This window comes from Solanum stenotomum, chromosome 2 (genome assembly GCF_019186545.1).
Source record: "Solanum stenotomum isolate F172 chromosome 2, ASM1918654v1, whole genome shotgun sequence".
Lineage (NCBI taxonomy): Eukaryota > Viridiplantae > Streptophyta > Magnoliopsida > Solanales > Solanaceae > Solanum > Solanum stenotomum.
The window spans coordinates 27,138,017-27,156,304 of record NC_064283.1 but is presented as its reverse complement, the minus strand read 5'-3'; the positions used below and the strand labels follow the sequence as shown (position 1 = coordinate 27,156,304).

Sequence of the window (18,288 nt, the reverse complement as noted above, 5' to 3'; positions counted from 1 at the left end):
GTGGAAGTGCATAATTGGAGAGTATTCACCGTAAGCCAACCAATCCAAATGAATATATATATATATATATATATATATATATGCAAATCATATAGAACATTTATCAGCACATGAATTCTGAATTACTGCATGTATTGTAAACACAAAGAACACTTGTTACATGACTGTATTGGGCAGGAATTGGGAGCTGCCCATTTCATTAATCAAGAAAGAGCTCAAGAGACTAGCTCTCACATTCACACTTTGATATTAAGCAAAGAGCTGAGGAATTTTAAAAAAGAAAAGAGTTGGAGGCTGCTAGGAAGAACAAAAACAAAGGGGAACAAGGCAAACAAGATTCCAGAAACTTGCAAATGCAATACACAGATAGAGAGGATGGAAACAGCAGTTCACAATACCAGTAGCACAAAAAAAAAGGAAATAACAACAAGCCAACTGATGAAGAATGGCAGACTCAGAAGAGAAGCTTACAGGCCAGTTCAACATAGCATGGACAGACCAAAATCTCCTAAGGAAATATTGCAGCAGCAACAGACTCATCACACAAGTATGACTACTAACTCTGCACTCCCTACATCTAATAATTTCATTGATCTTTCTATGCAGGATCAACCAAACAATCAAGAAGGAGCTGAAAATCAGAATTCAAAAGATAAGGATACAATGGAGACACAAATTAATAATAAGTCAACCACTGACAGCATGTTGGGCATGAGAACACCCACATTGATCATAGTCTAGACCATAGATCCCCTACTAGCCCCCTTAGCATCACATTCAGAATAAACAGCAAGTTCCAGACAGGTTTCAGGTTAATGCTACAAGTCAAGGTCATAAATCATTTAATCTTAAGTTATTTTCTACTTTTGCAAAAAATTCAAGAGAACCTATATCTTAAAGTTATAATAAGATCCATTTTAAATAAAATCATAGAGTAAAAATGGTGGTTTAGCAGCATGGGAACCTGCAGGAGCCTCTGAGTATTTGGAGGTAACACAATATTCCTATTTCTTTGATTTATTTTGAGGTTGTTAAAAACCTTCAACCATTTTCACTTTCTTGTTCTGTTTTATGCACTGACAGCTACTCAATCCTACTGAATTTTTCGCTGACATTGTCATCGAGCATGAGTAAGCTCAAGCAGGTTTTATACCTGGGAGGAAAATAACTGATAATATTATTCTGGCCCATGAGCTAGTGCAAGCTTATAGTAGGAAACATATCTCTCTTAGGTGTATGATTAAGGTTGACTTACAGAAAGCTTATGATACTATTGAGTGGATATACCTAAGACAAGTATTAGAAGCAATGAGTTTCCCCAAGAGGTTTATTGGGTGGGTAATGGAGTGCATTCAGACTGTTAATTTTTCAATTGTGGTGAATGGAGAGCATATGAACCATTTGATACAGCAAGAGGGCTTAGGCAAGGGGATCCTATGTCTCCTTATTTGTTTGCCATTGCCATGGAATATCTTAGTAGATGTTTGAATGAGTTGCAAGGGGATAAGGGATTCAAGTTCCATCCTAGATGTGCTAAATTGAATATTACTCATCTAAGCTTTGCGGATGACCTTCTAATGTTTGCTAGGGGTGATATGAAGTCAACGGCTGCATTACAAGAGTGTTTCATGCAATTCCCTAATGCTTCTAGTTTGAAAGCTAATCTAGGAAAGAGTTGTGCCTACTTTGGAGGTATGCAAGCACAAGTAAACGAAGATATCCTTCATCACTTAGGATACTCTTCAGGGGAGCTACCCTTTAAGTATTTGGGTATCCCACTATCGACTAAGAAGCTGTCAGTAATGGAGTGGCAGCCGCTAATTCAGAAGATCGTCAGTAGAATATCATCTTGGACAGCAAAGAAACTATCATATGCAGGGACAGTACAATTGGTTCAAACAGTTTTGTTTGGTGTACAGTCATATTGGGCACAATTGTTTCTAATACCTAGCAAAGTAGTGAAACTTATTGAGGCTCATTGTAGGAGCTATGTGTGGACATGTACAAATCATATAAACAAAAAAGCTCTAGTTGCTTGGGAGAAAATATTTACTCCAAAATCTGCAGGTGGACTGAATATTACAAATTTGCATTTATGGAACAAAGCTGCAATTGCTAAGACTTTCTGGGACCTTACTCACAAGCAGGACAAGATGTGGCTTAGATGGATTCATAGTTTCTATATAAAATCAAAAGGTAAACCAAGCAAGAAAAAGAGAGCAGCAATTATAAGAAGACAACAAAAAGAGGTTGAGATACAACATTCCAAAGTACATGAAAGACAGATTCCTAGAAACAAGAACCAGCAGCAACAGGATGACAACTCAAATTACATCAGAATAGAGTTTAACTAGCACAAGTGACAACAAACTCACTCACAAAAATACAACAAAGTCTCTAACCTTCGAAGAAATCTAAAAGGGACAACTTTAGCTATGAGAATCAGTTTAAGCAATGAAAACTAAAATCATCTCTCACAACAGCCAAATCAGTAGAGTCCTCCTTCAACACAATACAACACTTATACAACTAAAAATATAAAAAAAAAAATTGGTATAGAAGCTTAAAGGAGACAATGAGTAACAAAAACAAAGTAAACTTTCAAAGATTCAAGATAGTAAAATAAGTTCAGAATTTATTTACCAAGAACACCAGCTCAACTAGAAGAAAAACAATATGCAGACTATTAACAGAAAATGTAAAATACAAAATACCTTTTGAAGAACCGAATCATGAGTTGACCCTGAAGAATGTGGAAGATTTGTGCCTCTTACAGCTTGTGCGCTACTTGCATCAATAGGTGAAGCAATGTTAGATCCAACACACCCTGGTATATCTTGAAAATTCAATCCAGGGTTGTTTTGCAGCAATTGAGTGAATAAATGTCGCATTTCTTCTCTCAATTCTTCCTTTAGAGAAGTGATTTCATTGGCATGCTTTTGTTTTAGATTGTTAATTTCCTCATCTTTTTTCAAAGAACTTGTTGTCACTGATCTACCATAGCACCTAAGTCGACCAGGCTGCTCCTTTCCAAACACTGCCCTAAATGCATCATCAGCTGTTTCCCCAGAATTTTGGCGATTTTGAAGTTCAGCCTGTTGAATAAAATTGGCATCCATAATGAATTGTAAGTACTATTTCATTTCCAGTCCTATGATAGCGATCAAGAACTAAAAAAATCTGACAACTTTTCCTAGCAAACAATTCAGCGACATCGACAAAGAGAAGAAGAATAAAAAGAAGAAGAAGAAGAAGAAGACATACGTGATAAAATTCAATGGAAAACTCCCCACAATATATAAATTTTAAGTCTAAATCAAATTCACTACTAATCCTCTTTAAAAAACTTACTATTGCAACTTGGGTATCAACCTGAATTTCCTTTCCCGTCTTGGTACGAGTTGCAATAAACATTTCAGGCTTTGATGGTTCTTCGTTGTTGTCTTTGGCTGCACGCTACAGATTATATAAAAAAAACAAAAAAAACATCAGTATGCTCTAATAAAGTACAAAAAAATGAAATTCAGATTTTTGAAGAAATGTCAGCTAAGTATTACCAATGCCACGCGTACTCTTGCAAAATTAATAGGTCCCATTCGATGCCTCCACTTTTGTTTTTTCCTGTTTTGAGAATTCATCTCGCATATGGCCTATTATTAAATAAAAAGAGATAATTGAATTGATAAATAAAAAAAGAATAGATATGATGCAAAATATGTCGATGAGTAGAAATGCACTATTTTAGCCTTACTTGAACAGTTGGGTGTTTCCAATACTCGATCAACTGGCGGAATTGATTATCTGGAATGCCATCAGGACGTTTTGCTAGCATATCCTCAAGGGTACTGTTTTTATCAAAAAAATTCTCTTTAATTTTTTGCTTGTGTCGCCTCCAAGCATCACGAAGACCAGTCATCACCCACTTCTTTCCTTCTACTGGAATTAGAAATTTGGACTATGCAAAATAAAATATATTTAGCTTCAGTAAGTAAAAACAAATAATAAAATATGCAATCCCAAGAGTGATTGTTCTTACATTGATATATTCCCACATGCGCTTTTTAGTATCCTTTGGCACCGCATGCCAACTAGTGTACATCAAGCTGATGAATCTAGGATTCCTTGCAATTGTTCCTATAAAGTTGCTTAATTGTGACACTATCTTATTAGTTGGTCCCACTGCTTGTCCTTTATCAAATGCCACCTCATTTCTTTCTTCCAAATTTCTTGCGTGAATATCCTTACATGTTGTTTGTCCTCGAACTTTTTTTGACTTCGATATTTCTAGATTGATGTAACAGACAAGAAATAAGATATTTCTTTTATAACGAGTACTAAATCTTACATGGTTTAAGACATACCTTTTGTACTACAACCAATGTCAATTTCCTCTTCGACATCACATTTATCTCCACCGAGTTCTTCTTGATCCACAAGATCATCCAATCCTTTGTTGTGTTCATTAATAATAGGATCATGAATATCATGTTCATTGTGTATCTGTTGCTTATCCAGAAACAGATCAATAGTGGTAGATGGTCGGACCGATTTCCTCTTCACTTGTTTGAAGTTCAGTAGATCCTCATTATCATGTTGTACCTCTCCATTACCTAGTGTTGTTCCAGTCACATGTACTGAAGAAGTAACACCTTCCTTGAATGATGTTTGGAACCTAGAGTTATTCATAAGAAGTTTAATTCCTTTCTCTTGAATGGACTCTCCAGATTGAAATAACCTCTGTTTAGTTTGTCGTTTCCCTGCAATCATATGTGAGGTTCTAAGCTCTTCCCTTGAAGATGATTGAATTACTGATTTGTGCCCAAGCAATTTACTCTTTCCTAGTTGTGGAGTGAAATCCTCAGAATTCTTTCTTTTATGTGGTATTGGTGCCTGCTCTTTCTTAGATCTATCATTGCGTTCGTTTGCAAGTTGTTCTCTCTTAATCTTGAATTTGTTGGCCAATTCAGTACTTGATCGGTATTGCATATCAACATCCAGATTCTTGAATGGACTTTGAGCTTTGATTGGATTCAGACCCTTTTTCTTTAGTATTGCTGATTGATTCATTCTTCTCGCTTTGTTTTAATCTCTTTGATTTCTTCTCCTGTGGTAAGTAAACCTACAAAATAAAAAGGTTTTTTTAAGTGAAAGAAGTAGCAGCAATATAATTTTGATATAAGGTTGACAGATGGATAGCTTATTAATTTGAAACATTGTCCTTCCTATGCCTTGTGCATCTGCAGAACCCACAAACCAACTCTTTCCAGAATTTCCAACTCTATAGAAGCTATAGAAAAGCTTAACTCTTTCTAGAATTTCCAGCACTGTATTATAGCAGATTGCAGCAGCTGAGTTTCCAGAATTTCCAGCACTGTATAATATTGCAGCAGTTGAGTTTCCAGAACTTCCAACACTATATTTACTGTAAACTGAGTCTATAAGCTGTACATACACAATATCCCCGGAGCCACAACTAAACTAATCTTATAACCTGTACAACCATTCAGAATACTTTACCTAGAGCCACAATTTCATATGTAAATACTTTATCTACTAACCAGCTATTCCAAACATAAGTTACTTAACCAAATCATATCAACTAAAGCATTGTGAAACAACCAAACAAGCTCATTTCTGTGCACAGTGTTCCACCATCTCATCACCATGTATTTAAGAGGAATATAATCCTTTTGGATACCCAGGGAAACAACAAAGAACCCCAGACCTTTCTGGCAAAACTTCCAGAGCTTGAAAATATGTTCAATAGTGTCAAGTTCAGGGGAATTACAGCAAAAACATTCTGCAGGGTCAACTCCAAAACTGGACAGCTTCTCATTACTTAAATTACTTAAAGGTAAATAGTTGTACCTTTCTCGAAGCAACGAACTCAGGACTGCGACAAAACCAGAAACGACTTCAAACTGCAGAGCTCACTGTTCTGCCTCTAATGCCTACTGCCTAATAATAAAAGGAAACAAATAAGAATATAAATAACAAACAACAAAATATAACAATATTCAGCTAGAAGTACAGGTTCCTCATTTAATCTCTTTGATTACTTTCCCTGTGGTAAGTAAACCTACAAAATAAAAGGTTCTTTAAGTGAAAGAAGTAGCAGCAATATACTTTTGATATAAGGTTGATAGATGGATAGCTTATTAATTTGAAACATTGTCCTTCCTATGTCTTGTGCATCTGCAGAACTCACAACCAACTCTTTCCAGAATTTCCAACTCTATAGAAGTTATAGAAAAGCTCAACTCTATTCAGAATTTCCAATACTATATTATAGCAGATTGCAGCAGCTGAGTTTCCAAAATTTCCAGCACAGTATAATATTGCAGCAGTTGAGTTTCCAGAACTTCCAGCACTATATATACTGTAAACTGAGTCTATAAGCTGTACATACACAATATCCCCGGAGCCGAAACTAAACTAATCTTATAACCTGTACAACCATTAAGAATACTTTACCTAGAGCCACAATTTTATATATAAATACTTTACCTTCTAACCAGCTATACCAAACATAAACTACTTAACCAAATCATATTAACTAAAGCATTGTGAAACAACCAAACAGATTCATTTCTGTGCACAGTGTTCCACCATCTCATTACTATGTATTTAAGAGGAATATAATCCTTTTGGATACCCAGGGAAACAACAAAGAACCCCCAGACCTTTCTGGCAAAACTTCCAGAGTTGAAAATATGTTCAATAGTGTCAAGTTCAGGGGAATTACAGCAAAAACATTTTGCAGGGTCAACTCCAACTGGACAACTTCTCATTACTTAAATTACTTAAAGGTAAATAGTTGTACCTTTCTCGAAGGGACGAACTCGGGACTGCGACAAAACCAGAAATGACTTCAAACTGCAGAGCTCACTGTTCTGCCTCTAATGCCTACTGCCTGATAATAAAAGGAAACAAATAAGTATATAAATAACAAACAACAAAATAAAACAATATTCAGTTAGAAGTACAGGTTCCTCATTTAATCTCTTTGATTTCTTTCCCTGTGGTAAGTAAACCTACAAAATAAAAGGTTCTTTAAGTGAAAGAAGTAGCAGCAATATAATTTTGATATAAGGTTGATAGATGGATAGCTTATTAATTTGAAACATTGTCCTTCCTATGTCTTGTGCATCTGCAGAACTCACAAACCAACTCTTTCTAGAATTTCCAACTCTATTGAAGTTATAGAAAAGCTCAACTCTATTCAGAATTTCCAGTACTATATTATAGCATATTGCAGCAGCTGAGTTTCCAAAATTTCCAGCACTGTATAATATTGCAACAGTTGAGTTTCCAGAACTTCCAGCACTATATATACTGTAAACAACTTCAAACTACAGAGCTCACTGTTCTGCCTCTAATACCTACTGCCTGATAATAAAAGGAAACAAATAAGTATATAAATAACAAATAGCAAAATAAAACAATATTCAGCTAGAAGTACAGGTTCATCAATAAAATAATAATCAGATAAGAAGCCAACATAAATTATTTAACCAAACAACAATTTGGCGCATGAAAAAAACCTACAGAATACTTAAACATTGTAGCGATCTAATCTTCAATTCCACATATTACATATCTTAATGTGTTTGTACCAAGAGAACAATTAATTTACAAAAACAGTAAGTGAGCATTATATGGTCATCACAAAAACAATGAAACTCATGGTGCATCATCTTCAAACTCTTCTTCAGACTCATCTTCAAACTCATCTTCATACTCATTTTCAGACTCATCTTCATACTCATTTTCAGACTCATCTTCAAACTCATCTACAGATTCATCTTCAAACTCCTCTTCATACTCGACTTCAAGTTGTTGAGTAACAAATTCCTCCGAAGGCACATCAATAATTGTTTCTGGTACATCAGTCCTTGTTAAGAGTATTTCACCATTATCTTTTGGTATAGATGGTCCCATCAAATGTTCAGATGGCTCATTTTCATAACTTTGTGGGAGATCCTCTTCAACTTCATCACCCATGTTAAACAAGTCTCTTGGAATAGTCTTCATAACATAATGTCTATCTTGATCATATGGATCTTGCACATAGAAGCATTGGTGTACTTGAGATCCAAGCACAAAAGGCTCTTCTTGAGAGCATCTCTTGTTAAAATAGACATAAGTAAGGCCATAAGCATCATTTTCAACCTCATACCAATCGTACTTAAATAGAACAACCTTAAAATGACCGTAATAGTCTAATTCAACAATATCAACTATTCTGCCATAATAAGTCAAATCTGCAGCAATCGGATTTTTATCCTTTGAGCTTGCAAAGCTTGTAGTTGAGGCAACTAGTGTAACACCACTATTTTGTGTTTTACGCCTTGCATCACGCTGCCTAACATGGAATCTATATCCATTGATGAGATACCCAAAATATCTTTTTGCAACGGAATTTGGTCCTCTAGACAATTGTTTTATCAAATCAAGCACATCCTCTTCCAAAGCACGAGTTTCAAACCATTGAGAGAAGTTTTGACAATGATTCTTGGCCTTGTTCCATTTAGATCTTCGTGGTTGATTATTAACTTCTTGCTCATGCTCTCTACACAACATGGACTTTTTTTTGTTAAAATAATAAATAAAATAAGTTAAAATTAATTATACAAAAAGAATACTATATTCAAATTAAGGTACCTAATATATTCTTGAACCTCGTCACAATTTCCCAATAAGTATGCATGTGCCTGACTTAGTGACTTGTTATCTAAAATGAATGGATCGATTTTCTTTGCTCCTAAAGGAACTCCTTTGTTAGGATACAAACTCACAGTTTCTGCATCACTTGGGTCACATTCATCATTATTTCGGGCTCTTCTGTTAAATCTTGTATAAACACCCCTATTCAGATATTTACAGAATAAATTCATACAATCTATTCCCACTCGTGTCTCTGCTATGCAACCTTCTGGATAACGTCTGTTGCGGATGTATGATTTGAATGTACCCATTTATCTTTCAGTGGAATACATCCATCGATTTTGAACTGGACCTCCTAATCTCACTTCATTCGCCAAATGGATGGGCAAATGAATCATTATATCAAAAAATGAAGGAGAAAAAATTCGCTCCAACTGATTTATTGTTTCTATGATCTCTACTTCTAAGCAATCTAGTTCCTCCAATGTGATTACTTTTTGACACAAACTCCGGAAGAAGGAACTAAGACGAATCAAAGGAATAGCCACATGATCACGAAGAATGCTTTTAATTGGTGTTGGAAGCAAGTAATGTAACATGAAATGAGCATCATGGGTTTTATAATTAGACACTTTTCTTTCATCCAAGTGCACACACCTAGATATATTGGAGGCACTACCATCAGGTAACTTGGCTGTCTTTAAAACTCCACAAAAAATTGATTTCTCTCCATTTGTCATTGAGAAGCACGCCTTTGCAAACTTTGTTCTCTTACTATCTTCTGTATCTTTTGGATGAAGGTTCTTTCTGATTCCCATATCTTTTAAATCATATCGGGCTTTTGCATGATCCTTTGTTTTGCCAGAAATATCCAAAAGAGTTCCAAGTATGCTATCAACTATGTTCTTCTCTATGTGCATTACATCAAGGTTGTGGCGTAACAAGTTGTGTTGCCAATAAGGTAATTAAAAAAAAATTGACCTTTTTTTCCATGGGCCATCATTTGATCTCTTTCTCTTCTTTCCAAACACATTTTCAAAATCATGTAAGTTATTAAGCACATCAGTTCCCTTTAAGAAAGGTGGAGGAGGCCTGAATTCAGTTTTTCCATTGAAAGATCTTTTGTTAGATCTCCATGGATGATCCATGGGTAGAAAAACACGATGATCCATATAACACATTTTCCGACTATGTTTAAGATAATGAGAATTAGTGCCATAGTTACAACAAGGGCAAGCAAACTTTCCTTTTGTACTCCAACTAGATAACATAGCATATGCAGGAAAGTCATTGATTGTCCACATAAGAGCTGCCCGCATTTGAAAAGTTTGATTTCTTGAAGCATCATATGTTTCAACCCCAGAATCCCACAATAATTTTAACTCATCTATCAACGGTTGTAAGTAAATATCAATGTCATTTCCAGGTGATCGCGGCCCAGGTATAAGCAAAGAAAGTATAGAATATTCAGATTTCATGCACATCCAAGGTGGAAGGTTATACACCATCAACATAACTGGCCATGTGCTATGTGATATACTCATGGTTCGAAATGGATTGAATCCATCACTTGACAAGCCAAGTCTCACATTGCGACAATCTAGTGCGAAATCTGGATGCAACCTATCAAAATCTTTCCATGCTAGACCATCAGCGGGATGCCTTAACTTTCCATCTTTAGAACGCTCCTCGTCATGCCACCTCAAATAATCTGCCGTCTTTGAGCACATAAATAGACTTTTGAGTCTAGGAATTAATAGAAAGTATCTCAAAGTCTTTGCTGAAACTCGATGTTGTTTTTTTGAAGGCTCAAGCTTGCTATCAACTTCAGGTGATTTAATATATCGTGAAGCTCCACAAGTATGACAAAACTCATCATCCTTATGATCATTCCTGAACAACATGCAATCATTGGGACATGCATCAATTTTCACATAATCAAGATCAAGATTCTTAACCATAGACTTGGTTTTATTGTAAGACGGAGGAATGTTCAACTCGGGCATCGCCTCTTTTAATAACTCTAAAAGAGAAGTGAATAATTCATTGCTCCATCCATGTAGACACTTCAACAAATATAAATGAAGTGTGAATGATAATTTAGAGAATCCTGTACAACCAGGATATAATTCTTGGCTTGCCTCTTCAACTAAGTTATAGAATTTCTTGGAATCTTCATTTGGACCATCATAAACTCCTTCAGCCTGTGCAACATCTCTAAATTGATCATTCAACAACCCATCAATATCATCACGCGAGTAATCCATATCATCGTCAACATTCAAGTTGATATCCCATTCCCCGTGATTGATCCATCTAGTATAGCCTTTAACAAATCCATAACATATTAGATGATCATACACTACATTCCTTCAAGTCCAACGAATATTACAACATTTTGCACATGGACACTGAATTTCCTCTCCTTGAGGATCTCCATAAGAGTAAGCAAAATCTAGGAATGATTCAACACCAGCAATATACTTTTTGCTATACCTTGCTAAATCCATCCAATCTTTTGATGGGATATTTGAATTCCTAGAAGAAGATATTAATATTTAATCTTTCAATAACAATCATTAAATCATTAACTACAGAAATATATGTCATCAGAATCAAAATCCTGTGTTATGAGATGATCAGATTCATAGTGAGTTTCGAGTTTCGAGTACCTTGTTACCATTCTTGTTTCTAATATATACATAATAATAACTACAGAAATGTATGTCATTATTTTAAGGATGAAATATAGTCATTTTACTGTTAAGAGATCAAAAATACCTTGCTTTTGGTGTCTGCATAATATTAATCTCCTCTCAGCAAAACCTGAAATAGTTGAGAAGATCTCTTGGTTTAGAAAAAAAAATTGATTAAAATGTGCATATTAAAACTACAGAAAAAATAATATAGTTACATAATAGGTTTGCAGATTGCAATCCACATCCATATTATAAACCAAATTAAGTAAAGCACACAATCCCTTCAAAGTTCACATTTGGAGCTTCTTTGCTGCCTTTTCTTTGAAAAGTTTACCGACACATTGCTCTGAAAAATCACTTGATGAACTGGTGGACTATGAAGCACAATAATGAAGCAAAAAAGATCATGATTCAGTCCCTACCTATCTTTATTAGTTGGAATTTATGGAAAAATAGATGCGCAGCTAAATATGGAGGTTAACAGTCTAGTACAGTGAGGGTGAAGTTCTTAAAAAAAATTATTTAACTCATACTTATACAATTCTTCCCCCCCCCCCCTGCCCTTTTACTTCATCTCTACTCAAGTTGTTTATACTATATAACAATAATATAAAGAAAATGACACTAAAATACACGTAGAAAATGACTTCAGAAACCACCATCATAACAACAAATACGCATCCTGACAATCACGATGTCTCAGGTTGGAACTATTACAAGTTGGAACTTACTCAAGGGTGATGGGAACAAATGCAGACATCTTGATGGACGATACTATAAAAAAACATTATTACTAATACTTACTGATGCATAATACCTTTATACAGGCAGCAGGACAAGTTTGAGTGTCTATTTATATGTTATCCGAGATATACACTACATGGATTCATATGTTGCTTCCTCTTTATAATTGACATTGCTACCTCCAGTTTCTCTGGTACCTTAAATGCTTTTTGTTTCAATCTTATCTACTTTGCAGTAATAATAGCTTTATACAAGGCAGCAGGACATCTTATTTCTTTTTAAAGGAAAAAAACAAACTGCAGCATGCTATTATTGCATAAATTTGTGGAAAACATGTCTTTTACTGTGTATTCTAGCAGATTGCAGATTAGTGAAGCATATGTATTAATCAAGAGCACATAGGATATGCTTGGAACATAAAAACAGGAATATACCTAAGCATATAAATTGAGTTGATAAGGATAAACAAAATGAGGAAGTTTCTTTCTTTATAAGAAGACACAATGATACTGTTTAGGACTAAAATAATCACTTTTCTACAGAACATGCCTTCAGTTTTAATTAGATAGTTGTACAAAAGTTCATCAACTAAACTGATGTTTCATCTACTCAGGTTCAAAATCTTTCACAAGCCAATATCAGAAAGGGAAACTTATAAGACATATAATGATGACTAACGAACTAAAACAGTTTCTGTTCCTAGCTATATAAAATGTCTAAAGTTATCATTTGATACTTGTACCAAATTCTTTCAACTAAACTAATGTTTGATACATCCATCTGTTATCAGGATTACAAGCTTACACCAAGTTGCAGGTAAGTGAACTCTAATTCTCAGAGTGGAAAAAGGGGAAGATGACACACATTGATCAAACTACTCCAAATTTACAAAAAGATAGAAACATGATGAATCAGGTGTCTACTCACAAGGCTAATAAGGACATAGTCCCTGAACCAGCTCCCTACACTATTATCCAATCATTTGCTGCTCGACTAAGACAAAATCAGGCTAAAAATGATATCTATATTGACCTTGTGACTCCTATTATCACTACCAAGCAAGTACTGCCGGCTGGAGCCACAACTACACACACAAATCAGCAACCAAATTAGGAGAAGGCAAATGAGATATGAGATGAGCAGTGGCAAGTTTGAAAGAAGGAGAACTGCAGGCAGAACCAACACACTTTGGGAAGAAACAGTCAGGTAAGACACTTAACTCTACTATTTCTACAATAACTATAATTATCTTGTTGTGCAGGATCAAACCAATAGCCAAGAAGAACAACAAAACCACCTTCACAATTTGATACATCAATAAAGGAAATACATTAACAAACAAAATAAAGGATGATTTGAATGAAGAACAACTAGACAAAGTTGAGAAAAATATAGTTGAGAGGTTCAAGAAGAGAGAAAGAGAAAGAAAAGCCTCAAGTAACAAACAAAATACCTCAACTATCACCAACCAAATATACAATAAAAGAGCAGCAACAAGCCAAAAACATAAAAAGAGAAAAAATTAAAAATTCAACCTAAAACAAATAATTAAATTATTTAACTCATATATATCCAATTCTTTTTCCCCCTTTTACTTCATCTCTACTCAAGTTGTTTGTACTGTATAACAAAATATAAAGAAAATGACACTAAAATACATAGAAAATGACTTCAGAAACAACCATCATAACAACAACCTAGACATGTGATTCTGCCAATAGTGTGAAAATAAGCTGAGGTTTAGTAACAGAAAGAAGTAAACATCTGAGATTTTGTGCAGTGAATTATAGGATTGCGTTGAATGAATCATTTGTTGGGGTGACGAAAGATGTGGAGAAAGGAACACAATAATCATAATTCTGGCAAATACATTCATACAACTTCCCATTAAACGACGATATTGAAACATCTAAAAGAGCATACAAGCTAGAACATGAGTACAATAAGACTATGAGACATATTGAGAGCATAACAGAGAAGTTCAACTATTCCATAGTTGATACTACAATTCTACAATGTGCTTTGGAATTAGCTTAGAGGAGTTTATATTGAAAGTTAAAACAAGCTATTAACGATATTTACTAACTCACTCAAATGCTTTCGAGTAGTAATTCCCTCTATCTCGGCTGCTGAATATGCCTAGGGTTCACGATTTTCGACGCTTTCTTCCTATACTTTGGAATTTCAGCTGTAACTCTTGATTTGTTCCATTCCAACAACCTCAAAGTAATCAATTCCTTCTTATTCTCCTCTTCTAAACACAAAACAAAAATTCAGTCAATTGAAAAGAAGACTGTTTTTAGTACTAGATTATTAGTAGAGTAGCTACTTACTCTTGACGAAATCTGTATTAGGGGAAGAGAATCGTAGGTATCTCCAACTTCAATTTTTTAATTTTCAGAGAAAGACGACTTAGCTTCAGCTCAGTTCTTCAGAGAACTTCAGCTGGTACATTCAACATTCAAGAGAATAAAAAAATTACTGTCAAAGATAATCAGCCTATTTATACGTAATACAACTATGAGCTAAAGTCCTAAAAATCAACAAAATTCGTATCAACAACACAAGAATATCAAAACCCTAAGTTAAAGTTTAAAATTTCAAACATGCACAAGAATATCAGAATCCTAAAGCTAGAATTTAGACTTTTAAAGATAGAATTTCTTACATGATAAAATCTATTCCAACAACCCTAAATCTTTAAGACGTGAGGCAAGTTCATCTGTGAAGCATTTTGTTCAATTTTCAACAAGAAATCTGATGGAACAACTCTTCAACAAGGAATCTGTGAGGAAATCGTGTTCTTCAGCTCTTCAATCTTCAACAAGAAATCTGCGAGATGAAAATGGTGTTCATCAGTTCTTCTTCAGAGAAAGTGCACACAACTTTTACGGAATAAGTTTGACGGAAATTTGTGAGGGAAATCGTACGTGTTCTTCAGTTCTTCTTGAGAGAAAAGCCAATTTCTTCAGTTCCTCAGCTGAAAATCGCGTTCTTCACTTTAGTTTGAGGGAAATGGAAATGTCAACCAGCTGAAGTTTTAGGGAAATAGTACTTTATTTTTTCTTTAGCTGAAAATAACCTTTAGTGTTTTATTTTTTTTGCCCAATAAAAATTGGAGGGAGAACAAGTTTTAATGTTAAAATGTTGGAGGGAATATAATATTTTAGTGAAAACACTAAGGCCACATTTGTAATGTGTTGTTTTTATAATTATAAAAATAGGACACTTTAAAAGTGTGGCCATTTATATAAATAGTTGTTGCCAATTATAACAACACTTATAAAGTGTAGCTTCTACCATTAAAGAGTACACTTTAGAAGTGTTGCAAATATTATTGAAGCTAAAAGTTTAAAACTTGGGCTACGCTTTAAAAGCGTCCCCAAAAGTATTTTAGGCAACAGTTTACAAGTGTTGTCCAGATTTAGTGTGGTCGTAGGCCTAAATTGGTGTAGTGGATTATATTGACTCACTATTGATTATGTGTCATGAGTATGTAAGTGTTGATTGAGTATTGATATATAGTGTCATCTTCTTCTCACTATTCGTGTGAACATGTCTATTTGCATTTGTTCTAAAACACTATGATAAGAATTGGATTGATATTTTTGCCGAAGGGAAATGGTTTAGGTGATTGATTTGATGTCGAAGGGAAATGGTTATGGCTATACCAAATAGTTTCATTGATGCCGAAGGGAAATGGTTTCGGTAGATGCATGTACCTAGTGAGTCCCCCATAGATCCTGATTTGATAATTAGTGGGTATGTATCATTAGAACAGACAAACATTCTATATGATATTGCACTACATTGCATTGCACTCCATTCTTGTTTCCTTGACACTTATGAGTGATTTTCCACGACGTTGTCGTTATTTGATTATGAAAGATTGTGATGATGATTTAAATATGTTAATGTGCACGTTGTAGTGTCTTACAAGTGCTATGTTCCTCTATGAATTGTGAATTGCTAGGTTATGATGATTTGATTTCTATGTAGGTTGTAGTATATGGAGGTTCAAATGGTGTGTTTGGAGTACATGTGTTTAGTATTTCTTTACTTTAGTTTAATTAGGGGTGCTTGTTGAGTACCGTTGTTGTTTGGTACTTTCTTGATTTCTACACTTGTGTAAGTTATGACCCTGGATTGTCTTGATCACCCCTACTCATCTTTGTCTGAGACTTGCTTTGGGACTTCGCGAGGTAGATGCTTCTCATCTCGGCAAACATCACTTACTCTTTCATTATGTCCTTGTTATGTTCTAGATACAAAGACATTTAGAGTTGTACTTCTTTTGAATCTGTTGTAATACTTAGAGGTTTGTACACGTGACACCGGGTTTTGCTGGTATTTGAGTTATATTATGTTGTTTTCTGCATGTTCATGTTATTTTTAACCTTTTATTTTGTTATTACTGTCGCATTTATCTCTTCAAGGTTTGATTATGCTGATCCGTCTTGGTGGGATAAGACATGTTTCCGCACACTTTGGGTCACGACACATGTGGCTAACAAACTTGTGAGTTAAAAAGAAACTAAGTGAGTTGAGATGGTAAAAAAAATTTGTTGATTGATTGTTTAATATTCGAGCTTAGGACTCTTATAAATATCCAATCTATTTTCTCGTCAGAATAACTATTGTTGAATTTGCATAACCAACAATCACATGACAAATATTGGTTAGAAATAATAAATTTATACCAATATTTGATTTCACTCAAGTATCTCCACATAAAAGTCACATTAACAAAAATATTATCTCATGTATAGTTGTAACACCGAGGATTAAAGAAAGAGTAGAAAAGAGGATGCTAGGGAACTCACAACCAAAGAGCTGGACCGTGGAACCCTTCATATAGCCTTAGTCTGGCCGTGAAGGGGACCACAGTCAGTGAAAGGACTTCGTGGTAAGTTCCCCCAAAGCTAACTTGCAGGAGTCACTCGAATGGAGGCCTAGATGGCCCGTGGAGAGGATGACAACTCATGAAGACCTCCCAGAAACTGCCAAGACCAGCGTTCCTCCCACGGAGACCTTGACGGCCCATGAGTAGGTTGCCAGGTCATGGTTGGGGTCGTCAAGTGACCTACCTGGAAAGGATCCCTTCCCCTAGCCACTGGTCAAGGACCACCATGACCATATGGAGTCCTTTATGGGCTGTGAAAGTCACCTTGAAGTGGCTACGTCAATTTTAAGTCAAGGTCTATTGGGTAAATACCCTATCATTTTGCCCTTAACCCAAAGTTGTGTTTTAACCCCAAAAATACCCAAATGAACTCATTCTCTAAAATTCTCAAAAGAAGAGCAAGTTCATCCCCTCAAATATTTGTCTCTCTAGAAGTTGAAGAAGAAACTAGGGCTTCAAGATCAAGCCTCCAAATCCCCCATTGATTTCAAGCTTTTGGCATCAAGGTATGATAGTCTTCATCTATGGAACCCTCTCTTTCATAGAGTGCCTAAAATTCTCAAATTTACAAAGTTAGAAACCCTCAATTAAGTTAGGGTTTTCTTCTATTTCATGGGTTCCTTTCAGTGTTGATATAATTAATTATTTTATGAAGTATTATGCATGAATTGAGAATATTCCATGTTTTTAAGATGAATCCCCATGAACCTATGTTTAACCCATGTTTTCTATATATGTATGATTGAAAGTGGGTTTTGAACTACGAAAGGAGAATTATTAAAATATGCATGTTCTTATGAAATTGATGAAATATGATATACATTGCTTTGAGAGTGAAGCATAATTGATGTTGTTGTTGTTTGATTAATGTGAAAGGTTTTCTCAGATAAAGTATTCTAAGGTTGAAAGGTCTTCTCGCCTTAAATAAATAAAAGATAAGGAACTATTCTAAAACTGAGGAAAGCGGCGATTACCCATGACCTCCAATGCTTAGACAAGTTGTGATTACCTATGTCTCATGAATGTTATGGAGATTTAAGACTAATCAATGTTCAGTGGGAGTTATGCTTAGCACCGAGTGGACAAGGGGCGATTACCCAATTCCCATAAACTATGTGCCATCAAAGTTTGTATATATAGACATTAACAAGTGAATCCACGTAAGCTAGAAGTTCATGGTTCTTACCTTTGAAAGTGAGAATACCTCTTTTTGGTGTAGGGTAGATACCTAATTCCATGTTAATAGCTCACATGGTCTTACATATTGTTTAAGGT

The 18,288-nt window shown here is 35.0% G+C and overlaps 1 protein-coding gene across 1 annotated transcript; it reads right to left on the bottom strand.

Annotated features, from left to right (window-relative positions):
- Nucleotides 1–2,442: 2,442 nt before the first annotated feature.
- LOC125855860 (uncharacterized) lies at nt 2,443–4,266 on the bottom strand. Its single transcript, XM_049535533.1, has 6 exons — nt 4,037–4,266; nt 3,752–3,955; nt 3,558–3,650; nt 3,352–3,456; nt 2,715–3,095; nt 2,443–2,502 (listed from the first exon to the last, which is right to left on the bottom strand). The coding sequence occupies exons 1-6, from the start codon at nt 4,097–4,099 to the stop codon at nt 2,443–2,445; spliced, it is 906 nt and encodes a 301-aa protein (XP_049391490.1). The 5' UTR covers nt 4,100–4,266.
- Between the last annotated feature and the right edge of the window lie 14,022 nt (nt 4,267–18,288).